At 37.4% G+C, this 20,864-nt stretch overlaps 1 protein-coding gene across 3 annotated transcripts; it reads right to left on the bottom strand.

Annotated features, from left to right (window-relative positions):
* Positions 1 to 1,256: 1,256 nt before the first annotated feature.
* On the bottom strand, positions 1,257 to 20,496 carry LOC144631500 (glycogen [starch] synthase-like). 3 transcript variants are annotated; one of them, XR_013566757.1, is made up of 21 exons: positions 20,338 to 20,496; positions 17,572 to 17,753; positions 16,642 to 16,680; positions 16,195 to 16,347; positions 14,065 to 14,250; positions 13,106 to 13,120; positions 12,843 to 12,972; positions 12,177 to 12,216; positions 11,484 to 11,561; positions 11,261 to 11,311; positions 10,316 to 10,385; positions 9,582 to 9,688; positions 9,411 to 9,470; positions 8,212 to 8,290; positions 7,430 to 7,543; positions 6,798 to 6,924; positions 5,223 to 5,380; positions 4,450 to 4,551; positions 3,741 to 3,821; positions 2,336 to 2,850; positions 1,257 to 2,219 (listed from the first exon to the last, which is right to left on the bottom strand). XR_013566757.1 is itself a non-coding variant. In XM_078489938.1 (20 exons), the coding sequence occupies exons 1-20, from the start codon at positions 20,447 to 20,449 to the stop codon at positions 2,731 to 2,733; spliced, it is 2,004 nt and encodes a 667-aa protein (XP_078346064.1). In that variant the 5' UTR covers positions 20,450 to 20,496; the 3' UTR covers positions 1,257 to 2,730. The 3 variants fall into 3 exon arrangements, 2 of the variants coding, with proteins under 2 accessions (XP_078346064.1, XP_078346066.1); XM_078489938.1 differs by having other exon boundaries at positions 1,257 to 2,850; XM_078489940.1 differs by lacking the exon at positions 1,257 to 2,219 and having other exon boundaries at positions 2,729 to 2,850; positions 3,714 to 3,821.
* Positions 20,497 to 20,864: the final 368 nt, after the last annotated feature.

Genomic DNA, 20,864 nt, shown 5'->3' on the forward strand with positions numbered 1-20,864 from the left:
CTTCTCTATCGCCCCGCTCCCTAGCCTGCGAACCCAGACGCATACACAAGCGACAGCCGGAAATGCGTCTGGGTTCGCAGGCTACCCGCTCCCTAGATGGTATATCATGACAATTTATGAACAAGGAAACAACGCAAATTTACGCATTAAAAGGAATTCATCCACTCCATTTACATGTATCGCAACTAATACTGATAGGATTTGAAATAGCCCCCCCCGGTCTCTAATAAGCTCCATCTCTATTAAGGCCCTCCTCCAAAGGTATTAAAAAGAAATATAAGCCTCCCCCCCCCCGCTAAGGGGGTATGCGGCAAGACCCAGAGCTGCAGGCCGGTACACGAAACACAGTGAATAAACGTGTACACAGACGCGGATGTAAGTTGAAAACATTAACTGTACTTCCATCTGAATGAACGATTCTCATTATTTCTGTAAAGCATTGTAATATAAAACAATTATTAGAATCGGTAAGTAGATATACTTGATATGTCTCGGTAAGTGATGTCAGAAGAATGATAACACTTACTTGATCTTGAATATTCTGGGTATTACAAAACCATCATCCGATAGTTATTCACATGAGACATACAGGAATCGAGAAGTTTGTTCAGTTATACCAGTACACTTATAGGGCATTAGCAGCCGGTGCTAAACCGGGAAAGCAAGCGGGAAATTAAAGAGCGCGAAACTTACAGAATAAGAAGCTGGGGGAACAGCTAAAACGGATTCCCTCTTTTTCTTTCCCCTTTCATCTATTTTGTTTTTTATTTATGTTTTTTTGGTACCATCACAGCGTAAACAGCTGGCAAACAACCAGTGTTCTTCTACAATATATAAGGAATGTTAAGTTAAAACATGGACAGGTTTTATCTTATTTTGTCAATGTTATCTTTTGGTTTCATGAAATTTTAAAGCGTCAGTTTTTTGGACGTTTGACTCTGCAACTAGGTTGTAGAACAGGCGGTTGAGATTGTTAAAAAAATACCAGAGTGAGGCATTTTTTTATGCATACTTGACAGGCCTATGAAAACTCCAAAATTCAAAATGCTCTATCTTAAAGACGGCGGATGCTATCGAGCTAAAAACCTTCAACAAGGTATATATTAATAACGTCTAATAGCCAGTGAAGGATAAAAAGTCAGGGGTCTTGTTGTTCTGGATTTTAGAATTTTGACGACACGTGGAAACCAAGAATTGAGGGGAGGGGTTGTTAGTATCAGTAACCGGTAGTGAGACACAAAAACGTCACCAGTCAATGTAATTACATTTTTATTTTCTACAATTGTCGATTTTCTATTTCTTGCACCATGCAAGAATGTGCAGAATCCTGTCACATATATCTTACTACGTTATTACGTTTTGGCAATTTGTCGAATATTGAACAAAATTCCGTAAATAAAGGCTTTCAATTGAGTGCCGTAAACCAAAAACCAAACGTTCCATAATGGCCAACAACAGTAATGGTCAACACAACGAGCCAATCACAAAAAATCTTACTGTCGCAACGCGCTAAAAAACCACGTGACCAAGTCGCGATTGGTTTCCCATTACAATTGATTGGTTGAGTAGATGACACTGCTTTTTTTAAACCAGTCACATAGCGCAGTGGGCAAAACCAAAGCAACTTACTTCGACGCTCAATTGAAAACTACTCTTTATACTGATAAAAATTAAAAGCAGGTTCTTTCACTCTTGGCTAATACAGTGTGGAAATTACTAGTAACATTCTTTATAAGGCATTCCAATATAAGACGGCTTTCAAGAAACAATTACTAAGTTTCCAGCCAAATTTTAGAGAATTATGAAATATACATATAAAGCAGCCAGGAATAACGAACTCGGAAATGGAGAACAAACGTCATAGAACTAGAAATCTGACCAGTAGACTCTGAGTGAACTTTAATTTACATTTACATAACGAATATGGATATAACGGATTAAATTTTCGTGTAATATATCAGGAAACAAATATAGCGAACACCTAAAATGAAAACTGCTAAAGAACTAGTACATTACCTTACCAAAAACCCCTTAAAATAAAAATGCGAAATCTTCGACCAAATGATTTACACACCTAATCTATATCACCGTTGTAATATTAAATGATTTTTTGATCAAATGTGTAAATAATTCCGGGATTGTTCAGTTTCCTACTGTATTCGATACGTTTGGAATCCTTGAATTAGCTGACAGGATACCTAACATTTGGTCAGCAATTACTGAGAAGTTTGATTTTCCTTTGCTAATTAATAAGAAAATATCGCTTCCTTTAAGACACATTAGCTTCAAAATATAGAGTTTTGATAACACATGATCTTTCTTTAATGATACGAACATTGTCTGAAACACACAATGTATGAAAAAATCAAGCAAAAACATGTTAGTTTAAATAAAATAACAAAAAAAGATAGAGAAATTTGATACCGATAACTAAAGAACCTTCACTATAATTTTAGGTAAAGTAATTCCAAATTAACTTTTCCGTCTGTGTCACGCTTTTGTCAAAACGACAGCGTGACACCCGGCCATTAAAAACAGCGTTAACACCACCCCTTGTTATGAGGATGGGAGCCGCGTAAAGAACGGTAGTTTAAGAGAGTGCTTGATTTTAATTGAGATTAAATTTTTTCACTACTACAGGCCCAGGTGATGTTGAAAATTTATATCAAAGGCCCTCAGTATTAAAGAAACAGTTATTTAATTTAATTTTAACTTGTGAAGTACAAGAGTTTAATCACTGAACAGTCGATGTTTGGTGTCTTCTTCGTCTTCATCAGTATCCGAACCACACTCGGACGGAGCCGGAGATGGCGGAGCGGAGCCTGGGCGCGGATAGGAAAAATTCGTTTGCTGAAAAACAAGAAAAGCAGGTTCTACGTGAAAACAAGTTTTATTATCACTTGAATAAACCACAAATCAATGCAGTGCAATGTGTCAGTGCATGTGAGAAGAAAATAAAGAGGAACTGCAAAATGAAATACGGTAAATAACGAGAAGATTAAACCGGTACAAAAAAGCATTTGTGTTAGCGAGTGATCTCGGTTTACAGACCATCGGAAGATATATAGGTTTGTTTACAGCGTGTAGGCTGATACGAATGAGAAAGAAGATTTTATCAGGGTTCAATAACAAAATGTCATTCACTTTCAGGCTCACGAAGATCTCCGAGGAGTCCCAAACTAATAGAGTAGATAAATTTACTAATACTATTTACTAATTAACTTATACGAAGTTTTGCTTTCAGATTTTGGGCATTATAACAGAATAACCGAATGCCATCCGATCATTTCCGATCAATTTCCCAACCTTTCCGGAGATTGCTGAAGATACCCGAATAATATTTCCGAGGAAAATCTGAAAACGTTTCAAAGTAACAGCCCGGTAGCAGTCCAAAGCTATACTGATTGGCTGTGCGGCTATTTGTCGGACCGTTGAAGCCCATTCTGTGTTTTACGGTAATATAATTTACAGGTTACTATTGAACTCTGATGAAGGTAACAGACAGTTACCAAAAATTCAGTTTTATACGTTTTTAACATCTTTTAAACCGTTTTTTAAGATAAGATAAAAACCGTTTTTTATCATAATTTACAGTATTTAACTTTTAATTTTCGTGTGAAATGCTTTAACAAGCAACTGATCACCCGATAAATTACAGTGACGGTGATAAATTATTAGTGCGGATAGAGTGGAATGAAAGATGCATGGATTACCAATTAACCAACAACCGAGCTGCTCACCACTTCATCAATCAAGCTTGGCTTCTCGTACTTGTCCGGATACAGATTATGCAAAGCAAGCAAACGAGCCCGCGTGTAGTACTGAAAAACAAACAGCGGTGTTATCATGTTAATTTGAATAACACGGCGCAATCTGATTGGATAAACAGAAATCTTTTTTGTGCATTATGGCCGAAAAAGTCAATTTTATAGCTAAATTAGGGGAATATAATTTAAAAACTAATCGTTGAAGTTCAAATTTCAGATTACAAAGAGACTTTTCATTTCCCTGAGAAGAACCTTACATATTTTGCTTTGGTGGGAGGGGTGGGAGAGGAGGAATTAATAATAATAATAATAATAAAAAAGCTTTATTTAACCTGGAAAGAAATCTATCAGCATTTATAAAAATGCTGGTCTTAACAAGATGTCCAGTAATAAAATCTAAGATTAAAATTACAATGCATATAATTTACCTAAAATTTACTTTTAAAATATATCAACATGCAGTGGTATAAAAAAATTAGACTGAGCATTTATGTTTCTTAATGTCAGTTTCTTTCAGATGTTTAAAGAGTTGTAGTTTAAAAGAAGATAGTTTAGTTTGTTTTCTTAGTTCTGTAGGTAGCGAGTTCCAGTCACTTGCCCCAGCATGTTAGAGTAAGACGTGTTCACTTTACATTCAAGAACTATCAGATGACAAGCTGTTTCGTGACAAGGACAAACTTACCCGGTGAAGACTTTTCCAATCCAAGAGTTCACTGAGCCGTTCAGTTCTGTTCCTTTGAATAATTCGCTGTCTTCTTGAGAGTTTGCAAAAGCTCATCATGTACTACGACGGAAAAGGTACACTCTTTCATTATGTAGGTAAATGTAAAGTCTGTGTTTGAGCCTAGTGGCCCATCAGGCCGGAGCTTATCCCGGTTTCCGTAGCAATAAGTGACTAGGAGTATTTCTACTCCCCCCAAGATGGGATGCTAGTCCATCAAAGGGTTACCCCAGCAGTAAATGCGCCGGTATCCATTTGTACACCTGGGTGGAGAGAGGCACTATGAAAGTCAAGTGTGTTTCCCAAGAACACAACGCAATGCCCCGGCCAGAACTTCAACCCAGACCGCTCGATCCGAAGTCTAGCGCACTAACCACGTAAGGCCACCGCGCCCCACATTGTTTTATTTTGTACTCCCAAAATTGAAATATTATGTCCCGTTCTTAGGCTGCAACTCTATTCTCGCACTGCCTCTTTCCCCACCCAGGACTATAGATAGCTACCGCCATATTGCTGTGGCTGCCTGACAAAGATACTAGAGGGGGAGGGGTGGAGGTGGAATATCCTGTGAAGGGCAAGAATGTGGAAGCCGGAGTTAGCGCCGGCCAGACAAGCTTCCATGCTCGTGGAAAGAATTTTTTAACAGCAACCGCCATCAGTGGACACAGAGATGGGAACCTGTCTGCTTTAGAGCGAGTCAAATGGCCAGTAAAGACTTGTGTCGAATATCTTACCTGGGTTAGTTCTAAAATGGATTCTTCTGCTGATTTGAATCGTCTGTCCACAAGATAAATGCCATAAGATGTAGGATCAGTCACGTGTTCTGCCATGAACCGACCAAACCCTGACAAGTTGGTGGACACGGAGGGGATTCCCATCACAGTGCACTCCGCTGTACAAAAATAACGAAGTCAAAGGTCGTACATATTTTTGTATACTGCACAACGTTCAAGCTCCTCTAAATGAAATGTCATACCCCAGGAAATTCAGCTAGCTCAGGGGAACTAAACCAATTCGAAATAATGGCTTTTAGAGCGGTTTTCACTTGAAGTGTGGAAAGTAGGCTTAGTGATTGGGTTAAAAAAAAACTCGTGCCACTTTCTAAGCCAATCAGAAGTAAAACCAAAACCAATCGTGACTCGCTCACACACGTTTTCTCGCGCTTAGTGCTGGCTACACGTATTTGCTTCGAGTTTTGATTGAATAAGACTAAATTTAGATAAACACTTGACAATAAAAATAAGAAGAAACCTAGCCTGAACACGCAATCGGATTCTATCCGCGCGAAACTATTTGTTTAAAACAAATATGTTAATGAAGCATCATACCTCTAATCGCATATATAACACTGTTGAACCGTTATTTTATTTGTCACTTGAAAATGATGTCAGGATGACATCGAAAAGTTGTGTCTTTCTGTCGCTGAGTTTTGATTGGTTAACTAAATTGTCTGTGTTCTTTGTGATTGGCCAGAGTGATTACTTTGGTTTTGTTTTTACGACACTTAGTTGAAAACTGCTTTATTCCTCTATTAGCATCTCGAGTATGGAATTACAGTTAGTAATAGAGTGAGGTAAATATAGCGAGAAGCTTGAGTTAACTTGAGTTTGAATCGGGACTGTCTACAAGGTTTCAACGGGATTCGAACCCACGGCTTACGCGGTAATAGTGCGTTGATCTACCAACCGAGCTATTAAGTCTGATATATTTATGTAACGTAAACCGAGACTGGCAGTACCAATGGTGACAGAGCTTTTTTCAAACGATTTTCAAGCATTATCTATGTCCTAGCAACATCCTCTAGCCAAGGGAGTTAGATTTCGACTAATTGGTGAAACTAATCAAGTTCCTGCTTTTTCTTCCTCACAAAACAGAAGTTACATGTTTTTACTTGGAGTTCCAATGAGTCGGGTAGCAACTGTCGCAATGTTTCACATGAATGGTTCGCCGCCCTTCGAGAGAACAACAGAACAAACAACAGGAACAATGCCCCTGGCCTCAAAAACAACAGCAAAAGCTACACTAGAGGACCAGTACAAATACAAGCTTACGAGAGCTGCTAATCTACTCAGGTCCCCTGTTTTATGAGTCAAATGAGTCTATGAGACTGAGTAATGAGTCATGAGTCAAGCTGATTTTTACACAAAGTAGGATATTATCTATTGAACCATTGTTTACCTCATAGAAACTTTAGTCTCTAATCTACTGCTTCCGATTGGTCTATTACAGTTTTACTGCACCACGTGTGTGTGATTGAAACAGTAATCAGTTACGCTGTGTCTATTACACAAGCATAGTTTTTTTTTTACCTGGAGTGTATCCCCATGGCTCGTAATATGACGGAAACACTCCTAAATGACAGCCACGAACAAACTCACTGTAGTCCATAGGAAGAAGAGGGCTAATAGTGGAGAGAAATTCAGGATGGAAAATAACCTAATAAAGAGAACAAGAACAGCGATAAAGTAGTATTGAAATGGTTTCCCCAGTTAGTGGATTGATTCTGCTATGTGTGTCATTTTTGACACTATAATATAGTTCATCATCGTTCATCATAACAGAGTGAAATAACGCCAGTCACAGCAGTAAATAGAGTTGCACGTGTCACGCAATGCTACCCAACTTGCGTGACGGCTTAAACACTGGATGAAAGGGAAGGATCATTGTTTTTTGAGAAGGGGGAGGGGAGGGGGGGATTGGGCAATTTTTTGGGGGAAGATAATTTTTTTTTCACCTTCAGAATGTGCAAGAATTTTTTTATCGTTTTCCCTCATGGCTTCCCTCGTACGATTTTTCTTCAGTCGTTTTTCTGTGCATGATTTTTTTTGTAATTGCCTCCCACCCCCGAAAAAAAATGAAATAAAATAAGTTTTAATAATAATAATAATAATGGTCCGTCCATGGAGGTGAACTAGCGGACTGAATTATCACGTGTTGTTACCTTGACTCTGTCATCAGGGTTGTTGAAAAGCTGCGCCCTTCGAAGGTGACAGAGAATGGGGTCCGCATGGTCTTCTATCATATTGTGTGTTACAATGGCAGGAAGGTTGGGACGCTGTAAAACAATAAACAAAACATAAATTTATGGGTTTTTTCACAACATTAATCACGTTCTAACAGACAAAAGTTGAAGGAGGCAGAAACTACATTAAAGTTTACTTTTCTTTAGTTCAGGCTTTCCTGATGGGGATATCAGAAAGGTCTTGAAGTAAGATCTGCTAGAAATGTTGTTATGTCGAAATCTATTAAATCTGTTTAGTGTTAGTTCCAAGACCTTTACGATACATCCCTATGTTTTATATATTTTTTATTCTCGTAACATGTCTCCTTGGAAATGTATTAAAACTGCATGGATAAAAATTCTGCTCAATCTTGGAAATTAGTAGACACTCGAAATGGTACACACTGGAGATGGGTATCATATTTGAAACCAGCGAATTTTAATTAATCTTTGATTTAAGAATACAAAAAAAATTGTAGGGTTTAGACTGCAAACCTTCGTCATGTTTTCTATGAGCGATAGTCAACACGGCTGCATTTCGTTGAGTATTTTTTTTTTTCATAGAAAACTCAGTCTTGTAGTCTTATTGTTAATTCAAGGAGGAAAGTGTTTTTCCTCATAAACCATTGTTTCAATCTTGTCGTGTTTTTAATATGTTTTCCAGAGTACGTTTGTCCACAATTGAAAATCAAACAGTTTTTACGACTTCACTAACAGATTACCTTGGCACCAAGAATACATCTTTTTAGTTTGATGATCTCTTCTGCTTCTAAAAGTTTAACGCCATCAGGAAGCTTTCCCCTAGTTTTCAGACATAAAATAGTCATAACTACACAAGAACAAGTCCGTCTGTACTAAAGACAATGTTTTCTTATCCTTACCTCAGCCCTACGATTAAGTACGACAATCACCTCTGAAACTTAGTTTGCCTCGGCAGCTACCCAAATACTAGGTCATTTGTGCATTATTTATTCGCTAGCCTTTTGGTAGGTTGAGGCGGCATTTGCGGTGAGTTTGGTCGAGCCATGGAAGGTATCTTGACGAGCTGCAGTCCAGAGCCATAACACCCATGGCAATACCAAACGGGCCTGTTATGCCGGCAAAGCGCAACTACGATTAAGTATTTACCATACCCAAATTTGTCAAAAATCCGGCTATATCAGGTCGGTGACTTAATACCCCCACACGCCCCATTAACTGCATGTCTCGTCCGTCCCCGCCCCCCTCCCCCTTCCGGCTGATGCATCTCGATCCTCATGTGCGGCTCTACCAACTCACATCTAACATTACTACAGTACCACAAGCTAGTCATTTGACTCTTTTGAATTGTCAACAGAACCCTCGCCTACAGCAAGGATTTCGGAAGCGAAATAATGTTTTGTGATTTTTATTAGAGTTCACAATTGATCTTCCCTTGTACTCTGACAAAGTGTAACTTAGGCTTGCTCTAAGTCGCTCGTTTCGTGTCGAAAGAGTTGCTTGAGTAAGCTCGCTTTAAAATCGCGCCCGAGTGACCGCGCGGAATTTATTTGATCGTGCGTCGAGGAATGGCTCGGAACGCGCGACCGCTCGTTCCGCCACGATCCTCCGCCATTTTGTTTTTTATGCCCGCGCGCGCCCTCCGTTTCCGTATCCAGTGGTCTCCTGCGAATTAAACGAGCGACTTGGAGCAAGTCTAGTTCCACCACAATCCTGCGCCATTTTGATTTTTATGCCCGCGCGCGCACTCCGTTTCCATATCCAGTGTCTCCTGAGAATTAAACAAGCGACTTGGAGCAAGTCTAAGTGTAACTATATATTGTGTAGAAATTATCTGGGGGTATAAGGCCCATACCCACCACTAGCTTAGGATAATTAGGAATGATCACGAGTTGCTGTTCACGTACAATGTAGTAAACCAGTAGTTAAAAGTAGAACTTACCCGAGACAAGACTCGTATATTCGTTTCCCTATCTTGTCCTGGATTTCATTCACCGTATCTCTGAAAATGATTAAAGAAAAGGGGTTAAAAAAATTCAAGTTATGAAGAAACTCTTGGTCGTTTTATTTTAATTTTATTTTAGGTAGTAGAATAAAAATACAGCCTTTTTACCGGAGTTGTTTGGTGACAGCCTGCCCTTTGAGTGAGTCCACATTGAAGTTGCTGGTCCGTGCAGGAAAAATTAAAAATGCCACTACAGTTATATCAGTTCCACTGACCTGTAAAAAGATTTGTTTAGGTATATTACGTACAGTAGACAAAATAATTGAAGAGAAATAAATGTACTGTTTGAGTTTTAAATATTCAGTCTTATAAATCGCGTCAGTTTTTTTTAACAAGATGTTCTTTAAGTCGAACAAAAATCAAGTAAGTAAGGCATTTCATTATATAGAATGAGTTTGCTTTGTTTGAAATAAAAACGCAAGAAACTGTATTTTCAGATAAAAGTTTTTAACAGGTTCTTTTTTTAATAAATTTTTAAAAAAAATTTTTTTTTAAATGAAGATCGATCGGCGCCCATATTTTTTTGTGGGGGGGCCCCAAAAAAAAAAAAAAAATTTTTTTTTTACAAAAAAAAAAAAAAAAAATTTAAAAAAATTCTCTGCCTTACCGAGATGCTATTCTCTGCTTAACTGAGACGCCATTTTTTTGAATTTTAACTGTGTGCAAAAAACGTCTGAATCTGCAACCTGCAAAATGTACCAGCCCCTATGCAGGTTGCCTGACTGTTTCTTTGCATCCCATGCAAGAAGCCAAGAAAGTTAAGGTTTCACTGTAATAGTTGCCAGTAAGATTCAGATGACTATAAATTTTACATTCCTTGCATTGTTAAAGCCGAAAGTTACCTTTAATAGATGGTTAAGCCTTGCTAGAGATTCTACAAACAGGTCAGCTCCCTTGTTAAAGTACTCATACCTGGAATGGAAATTCAAAGACTGAAACACTTCTATGTGCAAACACTCTCTACATACTTGACCCAAACATTCTTTAATTGGTAAAGCAGATTAAAACAGGCAACTAAAAAGGCTGATGTGGACCTACAACAACAACAACAACCATTTTATTTTGCCAAATTAAATAGAAAATAAATTACAGCATAATATAAATTAACTAAAATAGGCAAAAAAAAACTACTCAGAATAGAAATGGCATCCAATATATAAAATATATGCATCCAATATATAAAATATGAGCAAAAATAACAAAAAGACAGACTAATACCAATATGTCTGCCTATTAGAAGAGGTAGTCACAGTAACTTGATACCAGTAATTCTGAAATAGTTAGTGTGAAGGTTTTCCTTTCCAGGTGATCTTTTGCCTGCCAACTCCCCCCCCCTCCCCTTCGCGCGGTGATCTTATGGTTTGTTTTGACTTTAGATACGTTTCACAGGTTGAAAGTGAACTTATGATTTGAGTATTTGCTGGTTTTAATACAAAGATTGCTTCCCAAATTGTATTTGCTGTTATCTTCAACATCTATTGAATTGTCCAATCTGAATTATTTTTAACCTAAAATTAACTTGTCAAGAATTCGTTGACTATGTCAAAAACTCTTCTGTCCTTTTTAGCCAGTCTAAAAGAGAGTTTAGTCACAGGAAAATGACGCAGAAGGTGTTTGTTTTTAGAGAGAAGAGACTCAAGAGAGGTGTTCGTTATGACAATGTTCGCTGTGCTTACTCTATTTTTGCATTAAGCACTTCAAGTGTTAATCTCAAAATATATTTTTATTAGTGAATGAAAACTGTTGGTAGTCAGTTCATCAGCATGTACATTGTACCTGTAGCTTACCTTCCAGCACTAAAGAAGAACAGTGTCTTGTCCAAATCAAAGTTTAAATGTCTGTGAACAAATATGAATGTGAGAAATTTTTCAATTGACAAGGGTAAGCTAACAAGGCAAATAAAATGGAAAACAGTTACTGTAAAAACTGGCAGATGTGCCAAAATTTCAATAACTTGGGGAACAGCTTGTCTGCCAACAAATAGTTCTTTTTACGCACAATAATACATACCCATGGAAATGACCTCGCACAAAATTACAAATCTTTTCCTTTGAAATGGCGTGCAGATTTTGGAACTCATGTAGAGCCCTAAACAAGATGAAAATAGATAAGGATTAAATCCATTTGGCATTGTATCTTATACCTTTTGTATTGAGGAAATCTATTGTAACCAGAAATATTTATTCAGGATGATATGTCCGCACCGGTAAATGTTTTGTATCGTCTTGTATTTTTCTCTTGTGTTAATTACTTCACAGTTTTCAATAACTTTTCAACCATGCAGCCTTATTATACAGGCATATGAAGGTGGCACACAGGCCTTCTTTACAGCATTACTTATTGCACAGCCTTACAATGTACTAGTTTGTACATTGTAATTGCTTACAATGTACCCCTGTATGTGGTATGGGTTGTAAGGTTCAACTGAGAATATTGACTACCGGTATGTTTATGAATGGCACAATTGGCCTAATGGTTAGCGTGCTGAACTCTGGATCAAGCAGTATGGGTTCGAGGCCTGCACTGCTTAGAGTCACTGCAATGCATTCTGTGGCAAGTCAAGATTAGCCACGCAATGGGATAAAGCTCTGGCCTGATGGGCCTCGGCCCAACATAGGCTTTACTTTACTTTTACACTCATCAACAAATGACACAAAGAATACAAAAACTATCCATACAACATTGACCTATCAAAATACTTACGTGTACTTAACAACATTCAGGCCATTGGGTAGAACAATATCTGTGAAAAAAAAAATATAATTGAGACAGAAAAATCGCTTAACAAAAGGGAATATTTTTGGAATGGAATGATGCCACATGCAAAAAATCCTAGGCAGTGAATTCTGAGCAAAAATAACTTAGGTCACTAATTCAGTGTAGATAATATACTGGCAAAAAGTATAATGTTTGAAATTAATAAATATATTTAACAATAATTATCATACAAAATGATGCAGAATATCCCCTGATGCTTAGCTGATGAGGCTGTAGGCAATGGCTAAAATCAGACAATATTCCGCAAGATTGAGCAGGATAATAATAATTGTTTTATTATTCAACAAACTGTCAATGAAAAATTTCACAGATTAAATAGTAGTTATGCAGCACTTTGCAAGACTTCAGACAAATCTTGGCAATCTACAGATATCACAAGATTTCTAGATCTGTTATGCAGGGATGACGAATGGCAATGACTTTCTTGCCATATACATGTATGGGCATTGTGACAAATAATTTGTTGTCTACATAATATGGACAAATATTATTAGGTTATAGCACATTATAAGCTATATTTAACACAATGACTGCTGGTTTTCACGCAAACTGCAGAAGCCACAAAAACAATTTCACATGTATGCAACCTACCAGCTCTTCTTTTGAGTAAATGTTCAGCTTCATCTGAGGTGATGTGAGAAACTGTGGTGAACACATGAGCATTATTAGCAGCAGCACGCTCTAGACAGTAACGATGATAAATCTTGCGATCTCCAGCTTCCTAAAATCCAAGGAACATGGCGGTTATTTTAGCCATATGCCAGTGTTGAAAATAAAGCAGAAATTCTTAAAATTAATCAACAATAAATTTAACAGTTACTTTAAGGAAAACAAGACTGAAATATCTTACTAACCTTGTCAACCTCGAACTGTTTAACATGAAAAAGAAAATCGAAATAGTTTAGATCAAATGGTGCTCTCAAACAGTCGCACCAGACACTTCTTCTACATAACAAAAACAGTTTTATTTGCTTTTTTACATGTAAAAGGAAATTTTTGTTTTGTATGCCTATAGCAGGGCTGCAAATAACAGTCAAACATCGTACACTGGCCGACCACATTTTGCCAATGTCAGATGAAATTCCAACTGAGGTCGGACAGAATGTCCGGACAACTTTTTTTTTTTTGCTTTCCGGGGCAAACACCAATGTTCTGCGTTGACAACACATTAGATTAGCAGGTTCATATGGTGTCTGACCTCACTTTTGCTTTGTCCGATCAAAAAACACACTTCCAAAAAAATGTAATCTCAAACCAATGTGAGAAATGAAAACTCCATGAAAATGAGTAAATGGTGTTCCTTTCCCCGAAATCGCAGAGTTTTGACAAAAAAAAGCATTGGAAACAAGGTTGTGTTTAGCAAAACACGTCCACACCTTGCGATCGGGATATGTTCAGAACGCCTTTGGAATACTTCGGACGTCATTGGAAAACTTCGGACATTGTCGTATCGTCTTCGGAAATCCTGGCACTCTCAGGATAAAAACTCACGCCTTTGACCCAGAAAAAGTTGGCAGGTATATAAGAGATGACCAGCTCGACTGCACGACGAGTCACATGACAACTCTTGTAAAGCCACAAAGCCGCGAAACAAACAAATCTCCCACACGGTAACATAGTGGGAGCCCCCACAATAAATTGTTAGAGCAACAAGGCAAAATAAATAATAATATGTATACTGAAATGGATTGGTATCCTATTCAAGGGGAGTAGCAATATTTTATGTTTGTTTCTTGCTACAGAAAATTACTCACTAAGGTACAGTGAAGTATCAGCAGCTGAATTAGTAACAATTTAGCCACCTGTAACTCACCCGGTCCAAATTGTTGTAGAAGTCCACATTGGCTGCACAAAGGTATCGTCCTAATAGTGTTGCATGGGTGGTGAAAACAGTCCCTACTGCCACATTTGTTATGCGCAATAAAACCAGCCCCACGCCTGCCTGCCATTCATGGAAATGAGCAACTATAGGTATGTCAGGATCACATCTGGCTCGGTACTGTAACCAAAAGAGGTAATCACATAAGTCAGTCAACTGGCAACGTTCAAAATGCATGCTAATACAATGTATGTATAACGAACCACTCAGTTCAAGGCATTATTATTTTTTGTCAAGCTTCAGTAGCAGTATCTCATGAATCAGTAATCTGTCACTGATCTTGTATTCATCACACCAGCAGCCACTGTGGACCGTTTAAATTATAATAATATTTTAATTAACTGATGGTCCTTTAAAATTTTGTTCTGGCTTTCTAAGTCAGCAAACCCCAGCCCTTAACCTATGATAAAGCTAGTTTTGGCAGAAAATCAAATTTTGGCTAAAAATGTATGGAACACTGTTTCATACAATCTCATTTATCAGCACTTCGCTCACTATGCTGTAATTTTGTGCTTTTTACAATGTGGTAATAATACAAATTGCATGTCACTAATCACCAGAACACTTGATTAATGTGAATGATTTAAATTGCCACAAAAAATATTTTGTTAATATTTTTTAATAATTTAAATTTACTTATATAGATTACAGGTGTGATCTTCAGCTTCTCCTTTTTTCTTTTCTTTCTGGTATAATATTTTACGTGTGTCTAACCAAAGTTACTAGCATAGTCAATGTGTAAACTGACAACCTGGTATTTTTAACCCCTTGCCTACCAGAGCCAAACGCACTAAGCGACCGACAGCCATATTGAATTTTTAATGAGATTCTAAATTTGGCTAAGCAATGGTATCTTTTCAGATAAAATATCGAAGTACATATAGATTTAGCATTTAAAAGGAATTATACACCGTTTTCCGCATTCTCTTACTGTATGGTTGACTCGTACAGCTCCCTGGCGAACTCCTTGACCATGTGCATTTGGAGGTTCAATTTTTTCGATCGATCAAGGCTTCTTCTTCTCCACCTCCTTCTTCTTTTATGTGCAGACTCTTCAGAATCACTTGGCTTTAATTCGCTGTGACTTAAATCGCTTACAACAGAGTCGCGATCGGCAAAAGTTTCAGCAATAGCTTCATTCTGCCTTCACGCACACAAGCCGCCATTTTGTAAATTGTCAGAGCAAAAAGCAATTTTATTGGGTCAGCGGTGTCTCAAAAGTAGTGCCAGACCTTTCTCAACAACCGGGGATGATTTATTCAACGCATCGCAAACAACCAGGCTCTCAGTGACGTCCTTTAGTTGAGGACGTATATATACGTCCTCGGTCGTTGCGTGACAACAGAGGGGACGTATATATACGTCCTTGGTAGGCAAGGGGTTAACCTAATGGCAACCCTCCATTTTAGTCGCCATGGCGACTAGAAGTTTGGAACAGGCGACTAAACTGTAGAGCAAGTCCCCAGCTTGGCGACCACAAGAAGACTTGCTCCAGAGCTTGAGCAAACTATCGCCCAAACTGAAAAATGCTTTGTGGGTCATGGGGAAAACACCATGCAATCTCTGGGTTTTTTAAACTGATCTTTTAATTTTTTTATTCTTTCGTTAAGTTTTCTCCTGGAAGAAATTTCATGGTAAAATTTCATTTTATTCACGCTTTTTGGTACATAGATTTACAAATAATTAAATGTTTCGGCGACCAAAATTTTCCATTGGCGACTTGACCTAAAAAGGTTGTCGCCAAATGGGCACTAAGGAAAAAAGTTGAATGGGTTGAATGGTTATTTCAGGTTGCCCCTACCCTTGTTTTTTTTTTCAAAGCTGTATTGCTTTATTAAGAGGAAACTGAAAAGGTCAAGAATCACTTTTAAATTTTTCTTTTATTTTTTTTTTTTAGGAAACTCTGATCTTGCCCCTAACCCCCTAGCCCCCAAAACAATAGCAGCTGCTACACCCGGGGACCAGTAGTAAAAAAAAAGTTTACAAGAGCTGCTACACTGACCAAAAGATCTGTTATGGCATCCCTTAAATATATTTAATATAAACAAGGAGAAACAGATTTACCTCTCCAATAAACTGGGCCACCAAATATCCTAACACAACAGCATCATTTGACTCAGTGTCTGGATCAGGAATACCAATATGAGTGTACTTCCAAAAATCACCCTTCATTTGACCTAACTTGTGATAGATTGAGCCAATGTTGAAAAGAACCACCTACAAAATACAATCAAATCAGACCTCAGCAACACAATCATGATGACTAATCAATAGTTATCATATTTGTTTTGAGGCCTTATGCATCCAATGGCACTAAAAAGGACTAATGACGATGATGATGATATTTTTCTTTTGACTCAACAAAGAAGAAAGTGTTTATTTTGGAACAATTTTAAATTAATCACTTTTGTGCCTGAACAAACAATGATAAATGAGTACATGAACTAACAAGGTGTAAACAAAAATGGTAGATATAAAATGATCGAAGCTCATGAATCTGCTATTTTTTACCTTGGGATATCCATCAATCAGCCATCTTCCAAAGTGAGTCTGCAAACAAGAAAAACCGCTTTATTACATAAATTTCATTTCAAATTTCATTTTTCCTTTGTTTTCAACTGAACTCCTCTTCATACATACCCCAAAACAAGGGAAAATAAAATTTGAACCAATGAACAAAAAATGAAATTGAACCACACTATTATCACATAGGGCCTCGAGCCAAGTGGCCTGGCATACTTGCTGGAGCTTATCCCGGATTATGTAGCATTAAGCAGCTAGGAATATTTCTATTCCCCCCTAAATGGGATGCTAGCTAGTCCATCGCAGGGTAGCCCCCGCCCCCCAGCATTATAAAATAATTAATAGGAACCTGTTATGAAAGTCAAAATTAATACATTATTCCATGTGCAGTTCAAGGAAATATCCATACCCACTCCAGGGAGATCAGGCATTGATCGGGTAAAAATGGCAATGTTTTGGGATCATATGAGCACCAAAGATGCAAGCCTGTAGGGGGTCTGGAGCATGTTCCCTGGGAAAATTTTAGATTTTCACTTTCTACATGTAAGTGGCATTTCCAGGTGTAATACACAAAATTTATGTCGCTTTTTATGAAATTTATGAAAATTTTCTTTAACTCAAACAAAAATTATTATATAATTTGTAAAAAATCTGATTTCCTTAAAAAATGTGTAAACTGGTATGTTGAATGCCTGGCAATTCCAAACATCCTACATTTTTAAATGAGAGTACAATGGAAATTGCAGAGGGCAGGAGAGCTCAAGTTCAAACCAAAATACCTTCCATGGGAGAAACAATAAAACAACAACTTGAGGAACATAGCCTGCAAACAGAGACATATTGTCGGCAGACTACAAGGAACAAGAATGATAATAACAATTATTTAAAATTAATGATCCAATAAAGCGACATACATACCTCTACTCCACTGTCTCTCAGTGCCTGGACAGCTCCTTTCATGGGTGGATCTTCAGGTTCCATCATTTCAACCTCAGTCTTACATTGCAGATCATTGTACATTCCTATCAAGCAATACTTGTTTCCAAGTACATCAACTGCGGCAGGTGCTTTAGATCTGATAACAGTGTAGATCCCACCAACTGCAATCAAAAGTTTTTATTCAAATCGACTTCAAAATAGCATTTTTAACTGGAGGGACACTGTCACCAGTTTCACTTCAAAAACTCAAGAGCCAAAAGTCATATGGAAACCTAAGAATAGTGGTCCAATTTTGTCAAAAATTACTTTACCAGTGTACTGAAGCTATAAACAAGACATATTATTGTGATGCCATCAGGAACTTTAGATCTTAACTTGAAAAAGTCAGGCTGATTTTTTCGCCCTTGTGGATTAGAAAAACACCTAAAAATTATTATACGTATACATATATCCGATCTTATGGCACCCTTCTTCCTTCAATAACAATTTACTTAAATTTATATCTTCATGTTCTAGGTGCATTTCATCTACAAGCAAGACCACTTCATCAATTTAGTACTTTTCACTGAAAAGCAGAAAATCCCCATGACAGCATAGTGACCCGGGTAGTTAGTGCAAAAGAGTCTAAATTAAGAGGTTCAAAACCTTAGAAATCCCTGTGGATTAATGTCTATTTAGAAATTCTTATTTATTTATTTATTTATTTATTTATTTATTTATTTAGTTATTTCTAATTTTAGGAAAATGTAATCTCCACCCTTGAACCCACTTTTCTTTTGGACATTCTCTGAAGAATGCAGACTCAGGCCAAGTCCGATATGAAAGTCCACGATGCACAAACCTCTTGTCAGTTATGCTCAAATCTGATTGGCTGACAATCAAAAATGAGCACTCTGCACATGCTTTAAAATTGTATCAGACTTGGCGAGACTTGGCCAGAAATATCTGCCCTCTTGCTGCTGAAATATAAAAGAAATGTGGGTTCTGGGGACGAGATTGCTCAGGAGAACACTTCAGCCATTCTGACTATAATTGAAGGTTTATAGGTATTATAATAGTGATAAATATAGTGTGGTGATTTTAGCTCTGTGATGAGCCTCTATAAAGGTACCCTCAGACTTCATTTTCATTAGATTTTTCCTGCAAATCTAGGATTTTTTAACCAGGTCTTTGTTTTATGGATTGAAATGGCAGACAGTGTAGCGGTGTAATTCACAGCAGAATAAAAATATCACTTTAGCAACGAGATGCATAAAATATAACTATAGGCCGTTTTTATGCTAGAGACGGTAATTTAAGACAGATGCCTTTAACGTCTGATGGCTTTAACGTCTTCATGACCAGTGTCCTCCGAGTGTAGAACCCAGTCTTTTTTTATTATTTTTTTTTGAAAAGCTGTCTACTAAATGCTTCCCGTTTTTATACCAGATGCCTTTAACGTCTTAGACATTAAATTAAAGACGTCTCGACGACTTCGCCTCTAGCATAAAAACGGCCATTTACATTCATGAAAAGTTACATACAGTTGCTGAAACAATATCGATCATTTGGATTTGTTGCCGCTTGTTGCCAACGTTGTTCTGTTTGTTTGTTGTTTGATTATATTTATGACATTTACTTTCTTTTACCTTTTAGAAAAATAAATGATACATGTTATTAACGCAAATTTCAAAAATTGGCGTTCATTTCATTGATGTAAACACGTTTACAATAAGCATCTAACCAGAACTTTTCTGAAATTCGCATTAATTTGATTATGCGTAAATTTTGTAAGCATTGTTAAAATGCTTCGTTATATTCCCACAATAAGGTAAATTTGCTTTTATAAGACATACCCCACAGGCTTAAAGCATTAATTTGCTTAAATCTTGAGACCTTTGGGTTTTTTCGCAGTAATCAATGCGTCTTCGATTTCTTTGGAAATGCTCATAGGGGGGCTCATTAATATTTGCCAGTTTAGAACTTTCATGAATATTTTGTGTTTTTTGCTAACTGGTATTGACTACACATATTAATTTATTAATAAGCATCATTTTCAAAGTAATAATTTGCCTGATATACAATGCTGTGACAACATTTTTAATAATTAATTCATTTTAAAAAGGCAGATGAAACAATTAAATTAAATAAACTAATTGGAGGATTATATTGATTTACATTTAAACTTCACACCTAAGCATCTAAAATAGCAAGCAATATATAATTCCTTCTGTATGATGGCACATGTTCTTGATTTGAATGAAGAATTAAAGGCACGCTTCATTCCAGTTGCTTGACAACTTGCATTAATTTATAATTAATTCTGAAAGAAACGCCTTTGTACATTTTACAAAGGCTTCTAACTGAGATAAACAGAAAAGCGCATCAGCTGATATTGCCTGCGACTGCAAAAACAATGCGAAACGTTTTTGACATGGATCGTTGAAAGGAAGTGCATTTGCAGTTTACAAAGCAGGAAGCAGGCGACATACAAACATCTTAACATGGGTCTGATCCGCACCCAAATGTCGACAGCTTGGAAATTAAGAATATTAAAAGTAATTGAAAAAGATTCAACAAAAACGATCGCACGAACGATGGAATTGATGGAATTGGAATTGATTTTGGAATCAAAGCTAGGAAAAGCCATTGTATTTTATGGTATTACAATACAAGCTTCATTAGGGGGTGTGCGGATATAAGCACCAATCCTTCCCGCTCCATCCAGCGAAAAAGCACAACTAGCAAATATTTCACAAGACATACCTTTGTTAGCAACCTCCCAGGAGACTTCAAAGGTAAAATAGTGTGGCTCCTGATCGCCAACTCCTTCCCTGGGATGCTCCATTATATCTGAAGACTGACTCGCTCTCCTCATCAAGGCACGCTTACAAACAACGCCGACATTACTCACGCATAACACAGCTGACCGATAGCAATGCAGAATCAAGGACACGTAGAAGTCACGCAACGCCCCACCAGCAAGAAGGTTTGCGTGACGATCCACGGCGTAACGATGTATAACGCTAGATGTCACTGCGTTCAAGCGAAAATCTGTGCGCTTTCGCAACCTCATACCCAAACGTAAGAAATAAGGAATTCCCCGTCGGAAGTCATGAAAAAAACCCCGTTCTCAGAAGGTACAATAACCGGTAAAGAACTTTGAGCACCTTTAGATTAAAATCGAGATTGAATTCTTTTCGGTTTTAACCCAAGAATAATGAATACCGGGTCACGGGTGCGGAAAGATGAATTCTGAAACCTGAAAAATCGAATATATTCCCCAGATTGGC

Source organism: Oculina patagonica, chromosome 12 (assembly GCF_052425735.1).
Source record: "Oculina patagonica isolate OP01 chromosome 12, crgOcupat, whole genome shotgun sequence".
Classification (NCBI taxonomy): Eukaryota; Metazoa; Cnidaria; class Anthozoa; order Scleractinia; family Oculinidae; genus Oculina; species Oculina patagonica.

Coding starts and splice junctions, on each gene's coding strand:
- LOC144631500 (XM_078489938.1), bottom strand. CDS start 20,449: ATGAGGAGAGCGAGTCAGTCTTCAGATATAATGGAGCATCCCAGGGAA. Junction 8,291..9,410: donor ATATACGAGTCTTGTCTCGG/GTAAGTTCTACT, acceptor TCTGAAAACTAG/GGGAAAGCTTCCTGATGGCG. Junction 7,544..8,211: donor GATGTATTCTTGGTGCCAAG/GTAATCTGTTAG, acceptor ATTGTTTTACAG/CGTCCCAACCTTCCTGCCAT.